General features: G+C 41.6%; 1 protein-coding gene across 1 annotated transcript in view; it reads left to right on the top strand.

Moving 5' to 3' along the window:
• Nucleotides 1–1,450: 1,450 nt before the first annotated feature.
• Nucleotides 1,451–20,153, top strand: part of sorcs2 (sortilin related VPS10 domain containing receptor 2) — a 334,331-nt gene continuing 315,628 nt past the window's right edge. Inside the window, 3 exon segments of the mRNA XM_022752257.1 lie at nucleotides 1,451–1,477; nucleotides 1,479–1,511; nucleotides 1,513–2,016. Of these exon segments, the coding sequence (XP_022607978.1) occupies nucleotides 1,451–1,477; nucleotides 1,479–1,511; nucleotides 1,513–2,016 (564 nt within the window).

Below are 20,153 nucleotides of genomic sequence, written 5' to 3'. Positions count from 1 at the left end.
CCAGGAATTCATATGAAAGTTGAAACAAACACAAACCCGGAGGAGAATTCAGGAGCAACTGTGTCTAAGCCAATTGACTGGGGACTCATTGGATTTCCACATGATCCTCAGGATGTGAAGTGTTAGTGTCCGGTCATTGTTCCACCCGCCCACAGAAATGTACTGGAGGATTATGGCCTGGAAGCTTTACAGGTGCTTCTGAAGTGTAGTGTTGTTTCTTTATGCTGTTTGGGACTCAAACTATCAAACAATGACTCACTGTCAGTGTTATTTTTTACTGTTGGGTTATTTAGCCAAATTAACATGCAGTTATTTTGACGAGTATCAGTGACAACAAGCTCAAGTTTTACCTCACAATCACTATCACTGACAGATTGTTATTTGTCTGACTGCACAGTATTAAATATAATGACTTGCAAGTTTAAAAAGAGCTTTAACAGTTTGCAGCATATACCACCATATTTTGAATTTGAGCAAGCAACTCAAAGTATAGGCCTGATATGAAAACATACTGGACCAGAACAGCCCATTGTCATGGGTAGTTTTGTACCCATGGGTGCTGGATAAAGTTACCCAGTAGTGTATATACTGTAAAATAAAAAAAATGAAAAAATGGAGAAAAAATAAAATAAAATAAAAAAGGAAATGGAGAAAAAAAAAAGAATTAAATAGTTAAATTAAATTAAAAAAATGAATGGAGAAAATTTTAAATAAATAAGGCCATCATAACATTGTAAAGAAATGACAAATATGTCCATACATGCCAATTAGGAATTGTAGCCATATAAAAATCATAGCGTTAAAACTGACCCAGTTAGATCAATATATCAGGGCACAATAATGAGTTACATTTACCCATGCATAGAAAAATCATAAAATCATTAGGATAATTTGTTATTTTGATCCAGTGACCCAATAATAATGTATAAATACAGCCACAACAATCCATCGTGACTGGGTAAAGTTAACCCAGTATCGTGTCCTTTAATGACCCAGTGATTTTCCTGTGTATTTCAGGATGAACATGTTTCTGGTTGATCTTTAAAATTCACTGAAACTAAAGAAACGCTCATCTTTTAAATGTTATGACAAATGTTTTGCGCGTGAGCCTCCATGGTGAGTTCGACAGAGACACAGTGTCTATTTCCATCACAAAGACAGTAAACACATTTGAATTTTGTGTGAAATGCATATCTATAATAAAGTGAAGCACTGATTTGAGACCAGTGTTATGAGACCATGTTCCTGACTGTGCCAACGCTAGAGAGGAACACGGTAACTCTTCCAACCTCCATGCTTCTGACTGATAATCAGCTTCAGACACTTTCAATTAAAGTGTTGTAAGTAACAGATTCATCTTTGGAATACGTCGCATTTGAAATGTGAACTCCTGATCTGACGCTGTTTGTACTGAGCGCAGTGTCAGGACGCTGCAGCTGCCGGACAGCAGATGGCACCGCTGCGCCGCCCTGTGGATCCCGCTTGGCACAGAGACTCGTCCACGTTGTTCCCACTGTCTGCCTTCGCTCCAGTTCCACTCCCTCCCTCCTTCCCTCCCTCACTCTCTCTCTCTCTCTTACAGTATACACCTATCTATCTTCCACAAGCATCAACAGTCTCTCCATCAGTCTCCGCGATACGAGCGCTACTACGGCGCAAAGCATGGCACCTCTGCGCCTCAAGGAAGCGGTGTCCGCCGCCGGGCACCTCTGCGTTTTTCTGCTGACCGTCTCGGCCTGGATGGCACTGCCAGGACCCGTGCGCTGTGACAGCGGGGCTTTAAACCGACGCGGCGGGGTGGACCGTACGTTTGACATGGGCGGCGGAGACAGAGGCTCCCCGCCGGGCTTACACAGGGGCGGTGACGAGGAAGCCGCCGCCGCTGAGAGCTCACCCCGCTTCAGGAGAGCACTGTCCAGGGAAAAACAAATGTCCTTGCTCAGCAGCTCGTTCGTGCTCAAAGGGGATGCGACCCACAACCAGGCGATGGTCCACTGGACAGGAGAGAACAGCAGCGTAAGTAGCCTATCCCCTCCTGCTCCTCCTCCCCCCGTCCCGTCACGATCTGCTGGTTCATGCACCATCCCCACCATCCCCTTCTTTGTCACCTTCCACCATCCATCACTCCAGCCACAGCACATATCACCAGAAACAAGTTATTGTCCTCGCAGGAGGCTGCCGCTGCACACGCACTCTGCGCTGCTCTCAGAGAGCGGTGAGGCGCGGTGGGGTCTTTACGCGCCCAGGTGGACCACCTGGGCGCGCGGGGGATGTTATCAGGCTTTGTTGAGATGTCAGGACTTTGATGTTAGGATGCAAACAAAAAGACGTGCACACAGTGTCGCCTCAGACTTCCATTATATCACATGGTGAAGGGGTCATGAGCATCTAGATCTTGTCTGTTTACGCTGAGCTGGGCAGGAAAACAACATTATATTATATTATATTATATTATATTATATTATATTATATTATATTATATTATATTATATTATATTATATTATATTATGTTATGTTATATTATGTTATATTATATTAACTTTGTCTCTTTTGACTTGGGGAAGTCCTTCAGTGTTCAATTACTGACCCCAGGAAGATGACCCCTTTGAGAGCCACAATAACAAACATGCACTCATGTGAGATAACATTCAGGAGGAGCTCAAGGAGGCGCGTGAGAGCGCACAGAGCCCGCGTGGAGACAAGGAGCGCGCACTAAACAGACAGCGCGCTGCTTGATTTAGTAACATGAAGCCATTACTGAAATGTTGATGGAGCGTTTTATTCATGAATTTTGCAGCAGCTTGTTTATTTGCGGTTTGGATCGTATGGAAACGGATGTAGGATGCTACTTTTATCACAGTGTGCCTGAAGAGTGGCTCTAAAATAGATTTCAGACAGATGTGGAGAGATGAGGAAAAATGATTCCCACTAGGAGTGAACAGTGAACAAAAATAGTATAACATGATACATCCACTGAAGTCATCGCTGAATGAAGCTCCTATGGAGATTTTTGGGATATTACGGTGCATATCACAGTGATTCTCCTTCCAGTGAGTGCAGCTCCAACATGTAAACAAGAGCAGTCTTTGTGATGGATATTGACGGAGGCCTGGGGGATTTGAGTGGTGGTGTCTGGTAGGGACATCACTCGCAATCAGAGCCTTTTTGTCAGTGTAACACGTTGCTGTTTTACTGGAGAGAGAAAGACTGAAAGAAAAAAAAATCAGAAAGTAGAAGAGCACTCAGTGGAGCGCATACAGGGTCAAAGAGTCCTACATTTTCCTCTGCACCAAACTGTACAAACTCATAGATCTCAACACCATAAATATGTTATATATTTTTTATTATATATATATCAAGATCCAAATATTATTTCCTGAGAAATTGGTGAAAATGTTGAAAATGCCGTGTCTGGTAAAGTGATTAGAAATTCCCGGATCTGCACCAAAATTTTATTTGTTCTTCCCCAGCCCATGATGCATCCCTCCACCAAGTTTAGTGCAAGTTTTCAGTACTTTTTGAGCAATCCTGCTAAAAAACACACAAACAAACACACAAACAAACACACAAACAAACAAACAAACAAACAAACAAACAAACAAACAGACAGACAGACAGACAGACAAGGGTGAAAAAAAAAACATGAAAGAGAAAATAAAGTGACCATAAAACAGCAGTAGACCTGTGCTGCTCAGAATTGCTGGTTTCATGACACATTGCTGTGATTTTATTGTACACATGTAGCTTCCTCTTTCCCCTTTAATAACATACTATTGTTTATATGTTTCAACATATTTTTTTCATCTTCGTTGGTCAGTATTTTGAATTTTCTATTGTGTATTTTGTAATCTGAATAAATTTCCTCGCAGATGAATGTTCAGGCCAAATTTCATAACTAGTCTTCATAACTGTCTTATAAAATAGACACAAATTTAAGACTTGTAGTGTCATACTAAAGTGTCCATGTATTCCTAATTCATGCTCAATAAATGTCACTCAAAAACCAGGATTTTATAACTAGAACACAATTCAAAAACAGGCTGTTAGTCCAGTTAATTTCTCAACGGCAACAGCAGAGTGACCTTTTGGATTATAGGCCTGGTCACATTTCCTGACACGACAAGGCAGCTCGCATCTTCTGCACAACATGCCCAGAGAGGAACAACAACCGCTCACATGTGGCAGGTGTTGCCAAGTACTTGTGAGCGAGGCGGGCTAGCTTGTTGTGTGTCGCAGCATGTTTGGGCCAACCACTCCGGGGGAACAGTTCTCCATGGTGATGACAAGCTTATGCTTTGTAGCGCTCCAGACATTTCTCAATGCTGTCCTCCTCCTCAGATTTAGGCTCTGAAGCAGCTAAGAAAGCTGCTGCTTTCTTTTGCGGAACTTCAGACGTTGCTGTTTGCACTGGTTTGCTTGTGCAAGCATCTTTTCCTGAAGGATGCCAGCGATCAATGCCCACACCTCAGCTCCCTCAGCTCTGTGCAGCTACTCGAGGTCCTCAAACTAAGGGTCAAGTGCTGGGGAAATCTTCAGCCATGTACTGTTTGTTTTGTCCCTGTCAGGGCTCCAGACTGGTAGGAAAATTAACACAACCATTCATCAGCATGGCAGGTCAATGATTAAGATCAGGCTGTGCCAAAAAACAACAACAAAGTAGAATTACGGCCCTGTGGTTGACTGCCTCCTCCACTCAGACTAGTTCTAGGTTACGTTCCTGTTTGTCCAGAGTCATATAGAATATTAAATATTAACCATTTGTGTGAAATTGTGTTATAATTGCAGTGAAAAGTTGTGTGAGGTCACACTGACCTTTGACCTTTGACCACTAAAATCTAATCAGTTCATCTTTGAGTCCAAGTGAAAGTTGGTGCCAAATTTGAAGGGATTCCCTCGAGGCGTTACCGAGATATTGCGTTCACACGGCCAAAATCATGTTTTGCGAGGCCACAGTGACCTTGAACTTTGACCTTTGACCACCAAAATCTAGTCACTTCACCCTTGAGTCCAAGTGAATGTTTGCGCCAAATTTGAAGAAGTTCTTTCAAGGCATTACAGAGATATCCACGATACAGGTGTCCATGAGAATGGGACGGACAACCTGAAAACCTGAACCCCAGCTCTGACTGTCGTCGGCGTGGAGGCCTTAAAAAAAACTGACCAACTGAGAAAGTTGGTAGCATGAGTGGAAAAGTTTGTCTGGAGCTCTGCTTACATGTCTTCATGTCTGTGGTGAAGGCCTGTTTGAACTTGAGTGTGTGAGCTGGGTCGTCAGGTGAACAGGAAACAAACCTCTCCCCTCAGGAAAGAATCTGCAAAGACCAAAATCAGTGAAACTGTTACTTCACATTTATATTCACTCATACATAAAAAGCAAAGAGCCCAACACCAGTTAGATGGACGTGAGGATTAAATAGAGGCAGTCACACTTCACTATACTGGCCGTCATTTCAGCTGAAGGCGTTGGCACAAGCTAATCTACATTAGCATATATTAGCACTGTGTAGCCCCATCGGCATTGACACTGCATGTGAAAGTAATGAGCTTCTCCCTCTCAGTCTGTCTGTCTGAGCGGCCTGAGACTGAGAGGCAGAGGCAGAGGGAGAGGGTTACCTGCAGGGCTCCAGCGATCTCTGCAGCTGTCGGCACGGTGACGTTGGTTGTGGTTGTCGATTCCGTTGCACGCGCTTCACCATCTTCAAAGTGAAGTTCCCTCCAGTCGGCACGTTGTGGACAAGTCACTTGAGCCCATGTGTGACTTGCTGTTTCTCATTTTCATCGTATTTGGTGCTTGAAGTGCCCCACCACCTTTCTGGATTCAGAAAGCGCACCATCAAATGCTCTACTCTGCAGAGACACTGTGACAGAACGTCGAAGCTGTGCAAGTGTGCGAATGGCAGCTGTCTCGCCACTACAACTGTGTTTGCACTGTCTGTGCTGAGTGTGTTTACTTTATTTTCAATGTTATACTGATTTGCTACATCCACATGGCTCAGCATCTGTTTTCATGAGAATGCAAGCATGTGAATAGAGTTTCCACAGTTTAAATACTTGGCCTAGTGATGTCCAGTAGTCGCATGTTAGCGCTCCTCAGCTAGTTTTGCCCTTCCGTTTTTCGTACAGCTCGTGTATCCTGGTTTCGACTGTGGCTCTCGAGGGCAACTCATAAATTGAGTCGCTGGATGTGATGCAGATTATGTCGCTCACCTTTATCCTCCACTGTGTAAATCAAGTCTGCATGCTGTGACTGTCCATTCAGCAACTAATACTGTTAACTGCTACTGTTGCTGGAGGTTGATGTATCCATTGTTCTCTGCCAAACACTGTTGAGCACGATCTGTCAAATATTATCAGGACTAATGCTGTTGGTGTTAGACATGTGATGGGACATTGTAGCCTTTCTCCATCATTCACCGATTCAAAGAGTACAGAGCGACTTCTAATACAATCTGATTCACTTAAAGGGACATTGAATTTGGAGCTTGACTCACTGCATTAACAGTACTAATTTTTTTTACTGCGTTTAAGTCAGATTGCATTTATTTTTCATGATCTATTATTCATTTTTAAAGTTTAACTGTATGCAAATATGAGATTGTGTTAATGTGTTATCATTATGTTAACTTCAACAGCCCTAAAATAAACTACAGATAAAGTGTCTTTTTTGTGATTATACAGTATTAACCAACTGTGTAGCCTACACAAGAAACGCCAAGGTTATGTTCATTTGCTTAATACAAATGAATTTGGATTCCAGTTGGACTTTAAGGAGCTCAAACTCTGGTTCTAAAACTTAATCTACTCAAACTGCTCAAAGTCACTTCTGAGGACGAGGCTCCACAATTCAATGAAGTCTTGAGGGATTCTAGTACTTTGGCATTTAAGACTGGACATCGAAGTAATTAAAAAAACTGACATTCTCCCAACGCTCTCTGGACTTTTTTCTTGTGATGAACTTCCCCTGTGCCCACTGAGCTTTTTTTTTTTTTTAATTTTAAATTTAAAAAATTTATTTATTTTTTTTATCATGCTGATAAGTCTGGAGAGATCCTCATGCTCAGGCTCTGCCAGCCGCAGGATCTCCAAGCCTTACTTATTCTCAGTTAATTTGGGGTGGGTATGTACTCGGAAAGGTCGAAGAGACGGAGTTCATCCCAGCCTAATAAACACAGACAAATGGTGCCATTCAATTTCCCTAAGGCTGACATTTATGAGAAGTGCGCAGATTGATGGGTGGGGAAAATGAGTTGCTGCCACCTCTCTTGTTTCATCATCTCGTTTCTGAGTCTTTGAGGTTCCAAATGTGAGTCGCTGACGAAACGAAGGGGTCGACAGTTTGGAGGACTTCAGCTTTCACATCTGTCCTGATGATGGGTTGTCAGTGATGTAATCAAGGCCACCTGAATGTAGCAGGTTTCCTTATGATGATTTAGGCTAATCAGCACATCACTGCATGAATATGTGTATGTTTGTGCTCTGGCTGACTTCCACCTCTTACAGAGCTGTAAAGTGTTTTGACAAGAGGATGAATTGTTAATTCATAGCAAAAGTGCTGTTATTGAAAACAGCTCTTGTGTACTCTCCTCTGTCTCTGTAGCAGTCCATGAGAGAAGTCTGTATTTTCCCAAATGTGCAGGGAAGATTGCCACATTTCCCTCCTTTTCCGTGTCTCTTCACTCATTGAATTTCACTGATAATTCTAAGATGCAGAAACATTTTCAGAGTGCTATTTCTAAAGTGCCATTTCATGTTTACAACAGTAAATATGAAGGCTTTCAAGAGCCGCCCATTTAATAAATGTGAGTTTGTGATAGAAAGCCTGTGAAAATATTTCTTCAGTGTTTGGTCCTACAGGGGCCAAGCTCCAAAAATGCTGGATGCTACACTTGTCATATTGCAACTGACTCTGATGACATCATCAGGGGTTATTAGCTGTTTCTCAATTCAGGGGCCGGATCCTGAGGAGGATTTTTTCGCTTTGCATCACCAGCTGTGCCCGCCCTAACCTTTGCATTGCAAAGCACAGCTCCTGTCGCTTAGCAACTTTGACAACACCTAACTTTTTTTCACGTGTTGCACATGTGTTCTCAAATTGATGAAGATGTTTTCTGAAGTTCTTTGGGTTTTTGTCTGTTTGCATGCATTTTCTTGAGTTGCAGTGCGCTGACCTCTCAGGGCCACCGTAGTTAACTGTCGAACTGAGCTGGAACCCCATACTTTCATTTAAAAGTGTAATCCTCAGGCTGTCGGTGTTGTTTGCTGCTGTATTATATTCATTACCGGTGCGCTATGAATCTTGGGATAGGTTGGGCAACAAAGGCTCCACCCGGTTGCCCAGAGAAAGAAGGCTGCTTTTGAAGCAGCCTTTGAAATGGCGCAACCTAATCACGCCACTGTGACACAATCGGTCTTCGAATGCAATTGAATTGGGACACAACTATTGTCAGATTTGACACCAGAGCCACGGGAAACATTATACAAATCTTTTCATAGGCAAAATAGTTCTCCCCATGACCTTTATTTCTAAATCAGCCATGTGTAGGATTTGAAAATGTCTGACATTTGCAACACATAGTGGTGGCATCAAAAATACACTGAGATGAATGGCCTGAAAGCAACACATGCACAACAGCAATTTCAAACAATTACATCATCACAATAATTTTCAAAGATCACAAACATAGGGGCTTTAATTCTGAGTGTGTACAAATGATTTGAAAATTACATATACGCATACTGTTAAAAAAAATAATGCAAAATTCATATGCACTGACAGACATCAACATGCACACATGCATATAGAGTTTGTGTGTCCTGGGAAGGGATATGAGACTGTATAACATGATACCAGCCCTCTGAATGAAGAGAGTTTCCTCTATTGAAAGGACACTCTTTGTGCCTCTCTCTCTCTCTCTCTCTCTCTGAGTTGTTGACTAGCCCCAGGGAACTCTGAGCTGTGCTCGTCTTCCTTCTATTTCTATCTCCTCTCTATGGTGACGAAGGGTGTCACTATCTGTATGTGTGTGTCTATATCAGCAAGGAAACAGCCCAACATTTAATAGGGTTTTGCGTGTATCGATTGTCTCATGGAGGGACAGATTATACATTGGAATTTCACTCACACCTTTTTTAAATTTGTGTGTGTTTGCGTGTGTGTGTGTGCGTGTGTGTGCGTGTGTGTGTGTGTGCGTGTGTGTTGCTGATCCCTAGTGGCCTGTCCCACAGTAGCCTAAGTGATTAATGAGTGGCAAAAGGGACGCTGACAGTCCAAACTCTCGTCCCACCCTCCACCCCCATAGGGGAATTGTGGGTAATTCCTGCCACTACCTGGTTTAAGAGGTCTCCTGGGTGGGTATAAACGATACTAGAAGAACAAAGAATTTACTGACACATAAATACTGCAGGATTTAAAATATAACAGCACAAAACTACATGATAATCACATTCACTGTGTCATTATTTGAAACGACCTGACAACAGTCTGAGAGATAGTCATACTGCTCATCAGGACCAAGGATAAAAAAATTCTAATACTGGAATAAAATGGTAAGATTCATATTAAATAAAATGTCATTGTGCATTCTGTGTCATTTGAGGTGCATCAATACTGGCAGCCAGGACAGTGGTGTGTTTCGACAAGCTGATGCACTTAAATCTGTAATGATGCATATGATGATGCTACTGTATCTTGCCCTTTCGCCTGCGGCAACATTAGCTGCTCTGTGAAACTGTACACAGGGTTGTTTTGAGCTAAATGCTAATATCAGCTCGCTACCATGTGCACAATGACAATGATAATGTATCAGGTATGGTTTTTACCATGTTTGCCATCTTATATTGCAATGTTAGCATGCTAACATTGCAAACAAACCCAATCCAACCCATCAGCCTCAAACCAGTTGAGGCCTTTTGGTGCAGATGTTTGGTCATAAACCAAAGGATTTGTCCAAATTTTATTCAGTTTTTTAATTTATTTATTTTGTCTTATAAAACTAACTTCTGGTATTTATATAATTTTTCTTTTTGACTTTTTATTCATTTATATTAGTTATTGAAATTAATATTCATGTATTTGAATGTTGTATGTTTTATATATTTGATATATTTGTATATCATAATTTATTATTAGTGTTATTTTCTATACAGAGACAGTGTTTGGGTAGTCTTGACCCCATGTCCTTCTTTGAGGGCCTGGGGGATGTTCCTGCCAAAAAAAAGGGAACACTTGTAATCATATATTTCTATATTCATTGTTGTATCCCCAATAAAAAGATTATTTAAAAGACAATAAAAAATACAAAAATAATAACAATTGTTGAAACACTTCAATATGAGCCCAATATGTCAACATGGTGGTGGTGTTATGATAAAGCCAAGGGGTCGCCAATGTGCCTGGGATACATCACCTAGGAACCATGAATCCCTGTTTCAACTTTTGCGTTGTAGACGTTGAGCTATTTCACATGAAGTCAAAACCTGGACCTGCTGGTAGCACTGCAGTAGATGAAAACTCTGGAGATCACTGAAGTCATTAGGATTCATCCTCTAGGCACCATGCATGTACAAACTTTTATGGCAATCAAGCCATGCTGCTTCCATGGTTAAAACTTCAAAAGGATGTCTTGAAACCATCTTGTCAACTCCTAATGAAAAGCAACCGTCCTGTTTCTCAGCGCTGATGAGCATCAACCCTTCAGAAAATGTGAAATTTTAACACATTTGCTCTAATTCTCGCTAATATATCTTGATAAAATGCTAATTTATTGTGTTTACTTAAGTTTGATGTGCGCTACGTGTGTGCTTAACATGCCGTTGTGTATTGCACTTAAAGCAGCAGCTCACACCAGTGACATAAATAGCTGCTTTCATTTATCTTTGTCCTCCTCGTCCGCCTTTTCACTGTTACGTCATCATCATTGTTAGCTGAACTCCTCCCTCTAACCGTTCTCTGCTTCTTCTTCTATTCATGCCATTGGATTGAATGTTATTTACAGTTGATTTCACTTTCTTTATGTAAAGAATATTAAGCGTTACCACCTTTTACCCTCATGCTCCCTCTCCTTCCCACCAACCCCTGCGGTTACCTCGCCAACACCACCCTCAGATTGTAAGCATTATTTTATCCAATCAGGTCAAAGGATTATCCGCCTGCGGTATACATCTAATCTAAACATGGCATTGGTTGAATTTAAATTGAGTATTTAGAGGGAGACATGTTTTATAATAAGGTGCTTAACTGTATTTGAATGGTAAATCATGGTTTCATGCAGGTGTGTACACACACGTGTACGTTGCAACAGTACACAGCCATATTCTCTCTCTGGTCACACACACACACACACACATACACGTACACGTGTGCGCACACACTAGGTCTCCAGTGTCCTTGATGTGAAAGGATTTGTTCGCGCTTCACATAGTGAACAGACAGTTCAGGACCCGGGTTGTTCTGTGGTAGAAAATTGTTTGCACATGTGAGGAGAGCCTTTTTCTCATCATTTATCTTGTCTGTCCTTGTTCATCTTGCTTAAGGAGACACTCAAAAACCCAGACTGTAAATCATCACATTTGTTTGCTTGGTTCTTCTCTGTCTCTTTTTAAATATGAATCATTCACTGTAGCCAAATTACAAAGTACAGCACCACTGCAGCAGACTTGCCAACCAACATGGCCGACAGGACACGTTTAAGCTCAGCAGAGTGTCTTTCCTCAACGTCAGCTGGCTCCTGGTTTCTTTTTTATGGATGATTGATACTTCCCATCCATTATATTATTGTGAGGGTTGGACAAGGTTTATGTTGAGCCAATAAAAGAAAGCATATTTTCCAGTTAAAGAGATACTCTTGTCTGTATGCTCAGTATGTTCCAAATGATGTATTTGGTTGATGATACTTTTTAAAATAAAATCAAAATATGGCAAAATAAAAAGTTTGTTTGTTGCTAGTGTGGTTAGCTTCTGTGGCACCGTGGACACAGAATTGTTATGGATTATGTCCAGAATGAGTTTTGTATGCTCAACATTGTAGACTACAGTATTTGCGACCAAAAATAATTTTTGGTTAATATTATTTTAAAAATGTTGCAGCAACCCATTTATTGTCAGTAGAAGGCACTACCATTGGCTAGTGTTGCCTTGTAGGAGCTAGATAGCAGTCTGAACACAGCACGGTCACGATCAAGAGAGCCAGCAAACACAGTCACAAGAACAGTGGCCTGCTGTCCCGTTACTCATTTAGATCTATTCAGATGCTTTGTTGTGAGTTTTAAAAATTAGAGACCATCTTGCAATTGCACATCTGATCCATGATCCATGAATTGCAACATCATGCTATCATAAAAATCAAATCTGTACACAGACAGACAGACAGACAGACAGACAGACATGTAAACACATGCCAAAGTACTCAAAACTGCCTCAGTGGTGGTTCTCTCTACGTTAATGAATTGATGCTCTGCTAACCAAGGTTTTAACATCAAAAGAAAGTTTTATCGTTTCATGATGGTGTTACTGAAGCTTGGAGATTCATGACAATGAACTCACTTTCTGTGTTTTCCAGGCATTACATTGTCAAATTCAAACAAACAGGCTTAAGATGTCCGTCTCATCTTCCAAAACACGTATCAGTGAAATCTAATCAGGCTACCTGGCATGGCAGAACGCTATTAGTCCTGACTGTGAAGCGAGACATGCATATATCTGTGTCTCATCTGTTGGCGCGAGTTGACACAAACAACAATAGCGAGTTAATTGTGTGAAACATAAAAGCAACGTTCATCCGATCATAAGATCTGCGTCCAAGGCCGTCCTCTTAGTGCGGCCTCCGCGTTGGCACGGCTTCGCTCTCTGCCACTCGGCAGTAGGTAGCGTTTGTCCCCTCAATGCCGCGGATGCCTCGCTAACGAGACCTTGGGAAAGTATACGAAGCAGCATGCTACTTGTGTTACTGTCTAATTAAGTGTTTAGTGATGCCAGGTGAATGCTGGCTGCCCAGCGGCTAAATAAAAGCATCGGGATGTGTTTGTCGTACAGGTTGTTCTGGGGCTGCTGGCGGTTTGTTTCTGCATCGCTGTATGTATAAGAAGAAGGTGTGTGTGTGTGTGTGTGTGTGTCTGTGTGTGTACTTTCTTTTCTCCTCTGCTCCTTATGGCTTGGTAAGGTGGAAAGGTTTGAAGGCGATGCTTAATATGAGCATTTGTGTGTTGGTCTGTATGCCTGTGTGTGACGGAGCTGGGGGGGGGTACTGGTTACCAAGCGACAGCCAAAACAACTAGTTGGCAGGCTGTGACAGACAAGACGGCCCCTCATCTGCCTCAACATCCCAGACATTCCCCCAACTTTCTTCCCTTTCTTACAGTTCTAAAATACACCCAGCATGCGTTCATTGTTTTTCCAGTTTTGTCCCTGTAAACAGAGGAATTTTTTTTGTCTCCAGCGTTCCTCGTTGTTTTGTGCTCTCTTCTCTTCGTCGTCTTGCAGTTTGGCTGTCATGGTTGAAAGTTCTTGCTCATGTTGCCCTGGCAACCCACACTGGAATCCTGTTGGGGTCTTCCAGTGGTTTGGTTCCTGATCTGAATTCAGAGTGGCCCCTCGCCTCACACTTCTCCCAGGTTCCTGCATATTTCATGTATGGCTCTAGCATAAATGTATGTCAGCTGTCAAGTGGAATCCTTGTTTCTTCAAAATTCAACTTTTCAGGAACAGAGGGAATGAAACCTTTTTTTGGTTGCTGACCGTCATGCATTTTTGCAGTTATTCTTTAATTATCTGCTCTGTTATTGATGCTCTCGTCTGATTCTTCTGTCTGAAATTTGTCCGAGCAAGAGCAAGACATCTTGACAACGACTGGCCAGATTTTCATGAAATTTAGTATGTGGATTCATGCTCCCCAGAGGATGACTTCCTAATAATTTCGGTGTCCCTGTGGACTTTTCTGATGTGCCACCATCGGCTTCTCTTTGATCAACATCCATGACATGGTATGTTAGAAAATAATTTACATGAGATTTGAGACTTATATTAATGGTCCCTAGAGGAAAAAGATTTTTGCTGACCTCCTGACCTTTCCTCTGGTGCCATCATCGAGCCCAAATGTCCAAAATGTCATCACCTAATGATCAGATTGCCACGAAGTAACCAGAGAACATTCAAAATATCTTCAAAATTAAAATGACGAAGACTGGAGTTAATAAGTTTTCATCTGACAGTAACAATATATAGATATATACAGACTTGGAGTATTTGGCTTTGAAAAAAGTTTTTATATTTGTCATATGTGTGTGAGGTGATGGTGTAAGATGTGTGTGTGTGTGTGTGTGTGCCTGTCTGCCTGCAGCTACTGTAGGAACAGGGGGAACACTATCCATATAGAGCCTCTCAGAGATTTGTGAAATGCAGCCCAGCAGGGTTTCTCCAGTATTTCACCTTCACAGTAACACATTCAGAGATTGGATCTTCTTCCCTTGGCGCAAAGCTGTCCCCACTTTCTATCAAACCCACCTATCTGAACCCCATCTCTCACCAGGGACCTGAGTATTTTCAGCTTCTGTCTAAAGCCAAATGCACAACAACAGCGTGAAGCGTTCCGCACAAGTCAGGCGTCAACAGAAAAAATGGGTAAAGATATAATCAAGTCAAGTAGAGTCAATTTTATTTATGTAGCACTTTTCATATAGAGCGGACCAATACTCTTAGATATTATTTATTGATCGGTTCGGTTGAGGGAGGAGGAGAGAGAGACGGAGAGAGAGAGAGAGAGAGAACAGGATGAAAAAGAACATGGCATAGCATTTAATGAATAGTCCATGTCCTTTATTATGATTGGCTGGGGCAAATGTACAGTAAACACACACAGCAGCTGCATAACAGTTTATTTATATGTGTATATATACTGAAAAAGGATAATTTACAGTTTTAAGTATATAGACCAGTTGAATTACTGCAGCTGAATAAAAATCAACTACTTGATACAGAGATGTTTGTTGATTTAATTGAACTGCAACTGGCACACTACGCGTTCTTTTGTGCTTTGCAGGTGCTGGAAAATGCATATGATCTTAGAAAAAAGGTACTTAGAGACTGTCCTTCTGCGTGCAAAGGCAGCATCAGTTCAAATGCCTAACATTACGTGTGGAGCAGAGACAGAAGTAGAGTAACATGGCTACACATCCTGAAAGCCTGGGAGGTGATCCAAGGGGGACTGGATGGGTCAACAAAGCGTTTTACTTTGACATGGGAGACCTCAGTTTATTTCCTGTTTTCTACTGACTGTCAGTGCTGGCATCTGTTAACCATGACTATTTACCATGATATTTCCCTAAGTGTTTTTTTGTGCCTGGATCTAACTAAATTTTAACCACTAAGCATTGGAGAATCAGAAAACAACCACAGAATATGAATAATATTTTTAACAGCGGTTTTGGAAAGCACTTGAATGATGTTGTCCTGCTAATTAAAGGCAGTCACACATAACTCATTTTGTTGTTCAGTCTGGACGACTTGTTTGGTGCATGGATGAGCATGTAAAGCTGGTTGGGGCAGGTGGTGTCACCCTAGGGGGGTCGCTGTAGTTGGGACTGAAGTTTACTACTGTCTATATTGAATATTGATTATACTGAATATATACATAATTAAATATATATATATGTTCAATATGTATGTTCAAGATTGTACGTTCAATTGTATGTTATAGTATATTATATGTATGTGTGTGTGTGTGTGTGTGTGTGTGTGTGTGTGTATATATATATATATATATATGTTAAATATATATTGATAAATGCTGGAGCAATTGTCAAGCGGAGAGAAGGGGTTTGCGCATGCTCAGTGAGGATAATCTTGAGCTCATTGACGGGTGACTAGCTTTAGTGAAAGTGTGCTTGTCAATCTGTCCTCTACTGAGCTTCTACTGTTCTGGGATCAGCTAATCACTATATGCATGGGCGACGTCTCGTGTGTGGAAACTAAACCTGTGCAGGAAGAGTGAAGCAGCAGTAGGAAGTAAACGAACAATTTACACCGATTTATCATCTCTGTGCAAGATCTGCAGTAAGTTTGAGACAAAATATTGTTGCACAGTTCGCGCACGTCCTTTCAGCAATAGCTTAGTGCGTAGGTTGCGTACATAGCGGGAGAGAGAAAGAGAGAGAGAGCGGCAGCTGGCGACCTAGCAGAGAGTTAGCTAGTTAGCTAGGAGTTAGCAGTATAGCTCTAAACGTACAGTGCGGTGTACGTGTACTTTAGGCTGTGTGTGCTACAACTACAACTACAACTACAACTGCAACTACAAGTACAACTATAGCTACAACTACAACTACAACTATAGCTATAGCTACAGCTACAGCTACAGCTACAACTCCTGAAGACTGCAGTGGTGTCTCCCCTGTGCTTCCCAATGAGCCAGGAAAGGTGAAGCAGGTAAATACAGGATTTTACATTGTCACTGGAGGATGTCATTGTCAGTTAATGGTAAATATTTTTAATAAAAGTGACTTTTAGATAGTTGTCCTCCATACTGCTCATTTGAAATGGTAAATTCAGAAGAATAATCCTAAAACTTGTTCAGCCAGGAAGGAGAAAGGTGAAGATGTCCATACAGAGACCAGAGACTTCCAGCACAGGAAAGAGGCAGCACAAAGTCATGAGACAGAACAGGCTCTGAGTTTAGGAGAGGTCTGCTGCTACTACTGTCATGAGAAGGTATGTTTCTGGTCAATGTTTTTGACATTGCTGTAGCTAACAGCTGAATCACATGTAAAAGTCACAGCATGTATTTTTTAACGTGTTTAGAAGCACAATTGATGCAGAGGCTCTGGCGTTTGTTTATATGATGCATAATAATTCCAATTATCTGGCGCACAATTACTGTATGTAGCAATTTAACATTCAAGTAGTGTCCGAAATGTATAAACTGCTGTCTGCACTTATCCCCTAGTGAGTCAGCTACGTAGCAAACGCTATATAATTAGTGAACACTGCCATAGAGACTGGGCATTCTGTCCTTATGTACATTTAATTAACTATTCCAACAGGAGAACATAATGTGTTCTCTTTCACCACCAACACAGGTCGTTTAACATTGATGTTCGTCATAATATGAAATCTCTTTTCTATAACCTCTACAAACCACAGCCCCTTGATGCTTTTAGCTAATTCTGAGTCAAGCTTTCTGTGAAATGAGCAAATGAGTTAAATAACAGTTAGTTAATTTGGTTTTGAAGAGACTCTTCTTTTTTTTCTAATCTGAAGAGGGAGAATAAGCAGCATTCATCAAACAGTCTTTGGTAAAGGTAGTGATTTTATATGGAGCCATAATCACTCAGACACACCCCTGATGTTTAAAGATGACAAAAAGCAGGTCAGCATTCTTTTTAAAACTGTGGATTTTGAGTATTTTGTAAAGGGCTCGTTTAACTATCATGAACAAGCTATATTAGTGAAAACTTTTCTAACATTTCTCAGACAATCATGAAGGTGCTCGGCTTTCATTTAATGCTTAAAAATAAATAAGGATTTTCCTGGTTATTTAGAGAGAATACAGTTTTTTTTTTTTTTTTTTTGTAGTTGTCCTATGTTCCCAGCTGGCTGAAGTATGTTATGGAGCTCAAGCACAGACTTTAGCTCAACCCTGTCTGCAGCAGTTCAAAGGCAACTCCGCCACCCAAGTTCTACCGGGAATGACGTACTCGTTCACTGTGCCAACCTCACACACACACACACACACACACACACACACACACACACACACACACACAGGCAAGGCAAGGCAACTCAAAGCAGTAAAACGGGAATTAGCATGTGTTGACGGACGTGAAGCTTGCCAGTAATAATTCTTTTCACTGGAAATATAAAAAAAAAAACAAAACAAAAAAATGTTTGTGACTCATGTTGATAGCAATTAGAGATCCGGTGTATCAGGGGAGGGGCGGTGGAGGTGGTGGTGGTGCTAGTGGTGAGTGTGTGTGTGGGAGGAAAGAAAAATGAAGAAAAAAAACTGAACACTCAGGCCTCTTTCATCTAAACTCTGCACGTTCCTCGGGTGGTTTTTAACAAACGTGCTGTCAAAAACAGCCGTTGTTTTACATGAAAAAGATGAGGCTGTGCGCCGTGATCTGACGCTGGCAACGGTGTAGCGTTCTCTGCCGGGCTCCCAGACTGTTCGCTTCCCCCATCTCTCTCCCTCTGTCTGCCTTTCTGTCACTTGCCCTCTATCTGGTTTACTTTTGCTTGATTGAAAGGAGACATGCGCCTGTGAGCGAGAATAAAGATGCAGAGCAGTGACAAATTGAATTATTGTTTGGAGTGCTGCTTGTCACAACAGTGGCATCAGGTGATTTCAGTCCTCTGCGGTGCAAAAAGGAGAGATGGAGCAGCTTCCAAAGGCGAGGTGACAGTCAGCCACTGGTGTCCTAAAAATAGATTTAAATGCAGAAAGGGGTGATTATGTGGTTTTTAATATGCGGGTTAGTCATTTGAATGTGAGCTGTTCAGGTATGGATTCATGCAGCAACTTTTCATTTGAATAAGTCTCTGAAGATAGAAAACGCTCCCAGCTTCCACTGGTCAGGAAGAAGATGGGATTAAATTACTGAAAATTTTCTTTAGGGAAGAAGAGAACTTAGTAAGTAAGTAAGAAGAAAGAATGAACGGAGTAATGTAACAGATAAATCAAAATGATGTTTTTGCTGATAGCAGTTCAAGTAGTTATACGTGAGGGAAAATGTCAGAAATGTAAAAAATCATAAGGGAAAAGATAAGACGCAGTAAATTATGTTGAAAATGGATTTTTCAAACTATCGTTGATATGAAGGTACCTGCCTTTTGCTTTTTCTACTGAAGGCAAAGTTGTGCTCCCACTGCATGCCCCCGATCCACCAAGAAAGACCAAATAATAAAGCTTAAAAATAGCAGAGTTGGTGTATGGAAACGCAGCATCTCCTAGTTTGAGTCAAGAGCCCCTTTTGCATGTCACTCTACTCTCTGGAATAATGGCAATGAGTTAGAAGGATTTCAGTCAGCCAGTTCACATTGACTGGATTATTATGAGTGCAGAAACTACTTAGTACTCATGGGTGGCACCACACCCATCTTCCAATGTCTTCATTTTGATTTCAACTACACACCTGTAATGTTTTGTTCCTGTGCCTTGAGACACCTGCTAAAAAACTCAAAACTGCCTTAGTAGTAGTTCCTTCTACAGTAGGTGCCTCTAGGATTTTTACCATGATGACACACACACACACGCACACAAACTCAAAAGGAGAAAACATTACCAGCCCCACTGCTTTGCAGCTGGTAGGCTAATTTACATGGCACCTGAACTGTAACAGCAGGGCCAGTAAAGTAACACCGGGAACACACCGCCTGCGTCGCGTGAGCGTGTGTGCGTTCACACCGGCTGCGTCTCTGCTGCGTTGCTGCTGCTACCGGCTCTGTCTCTCTACATAGAGTTTGCAGGTTACTGGAATGTTGGATTACCTTTCATTACTAATTAATTTCTGATTAATTTTTGACAGAAAATGTCACTAAAGTGCCAATGTCCCCACATGCAGCTGCTAAAATGGTTAAAAAATATAATTGTATTTTTTCATGTCATTGTCATATTCAGATTCAGCCTAGACATAGAAACTCTAGTGGAAGGTGTCAGTTTTATGTAATGTTGTGTTATGATGTCACGCATTGACTTACTGGACGTCTGACTGAATGAAGTTACACCATTGGTCGGCAGGCTGAGTGTTGGAGTTTTCCCACTGGTCGTTGCTCTTTGAAAATGATTTAGCGCGCTGATAACCCGGCGCCTTTGTTGCTGGATTTACTGACTTTTCAGACCCTGTAACGACTTCTTTTCAAATGCAGCAGCTTTTTGGACAAAACGTTAGCTACTTCGCGTAGAAGAGAGTCATCAGTACTGCCCTGCTAGAGGTCGGGCTTTCCCTCCACGGGCACACTTCTCTCTGCTGATCACACAGCAGCTGACACGAAAGAGCTGCAGAGTTACTTGGTTTTATTACATTCATTTCACAAATGCTTTTTTTTCCCCCCAAAGCGACGATAATAGGTGTATTTAAGTGTATTGTAACTGTTAGCTTATGGTGGCTAATAGTTGCAAGTGTGAGCAAGCTCTTGATAGTTATCACAACTGACATTACTGTGTCA

Source organism: Seriola dumerili, unplaced genomic scaffold, assembly GCF_002260705.1.
Source record: "Seriola dumerili isolate Sdu_G_001 unplaced genomic scaffold, Sdu_1.0 BDQW01000167.1, whole genome shotgun sequence".
NCBI classification, from domain to species: domain Eukaryota; kingdom Metazoa; phylum Chordata; class Actinopteri; order Carangiformes; family Carangidae; genus Seriola; species Seriola dumerili.
The sequence above is the reverse complement of the archived record's forward strand: the minus strand, read 5'-3'. Positions and strand labels throughout refer to the sequence as shown.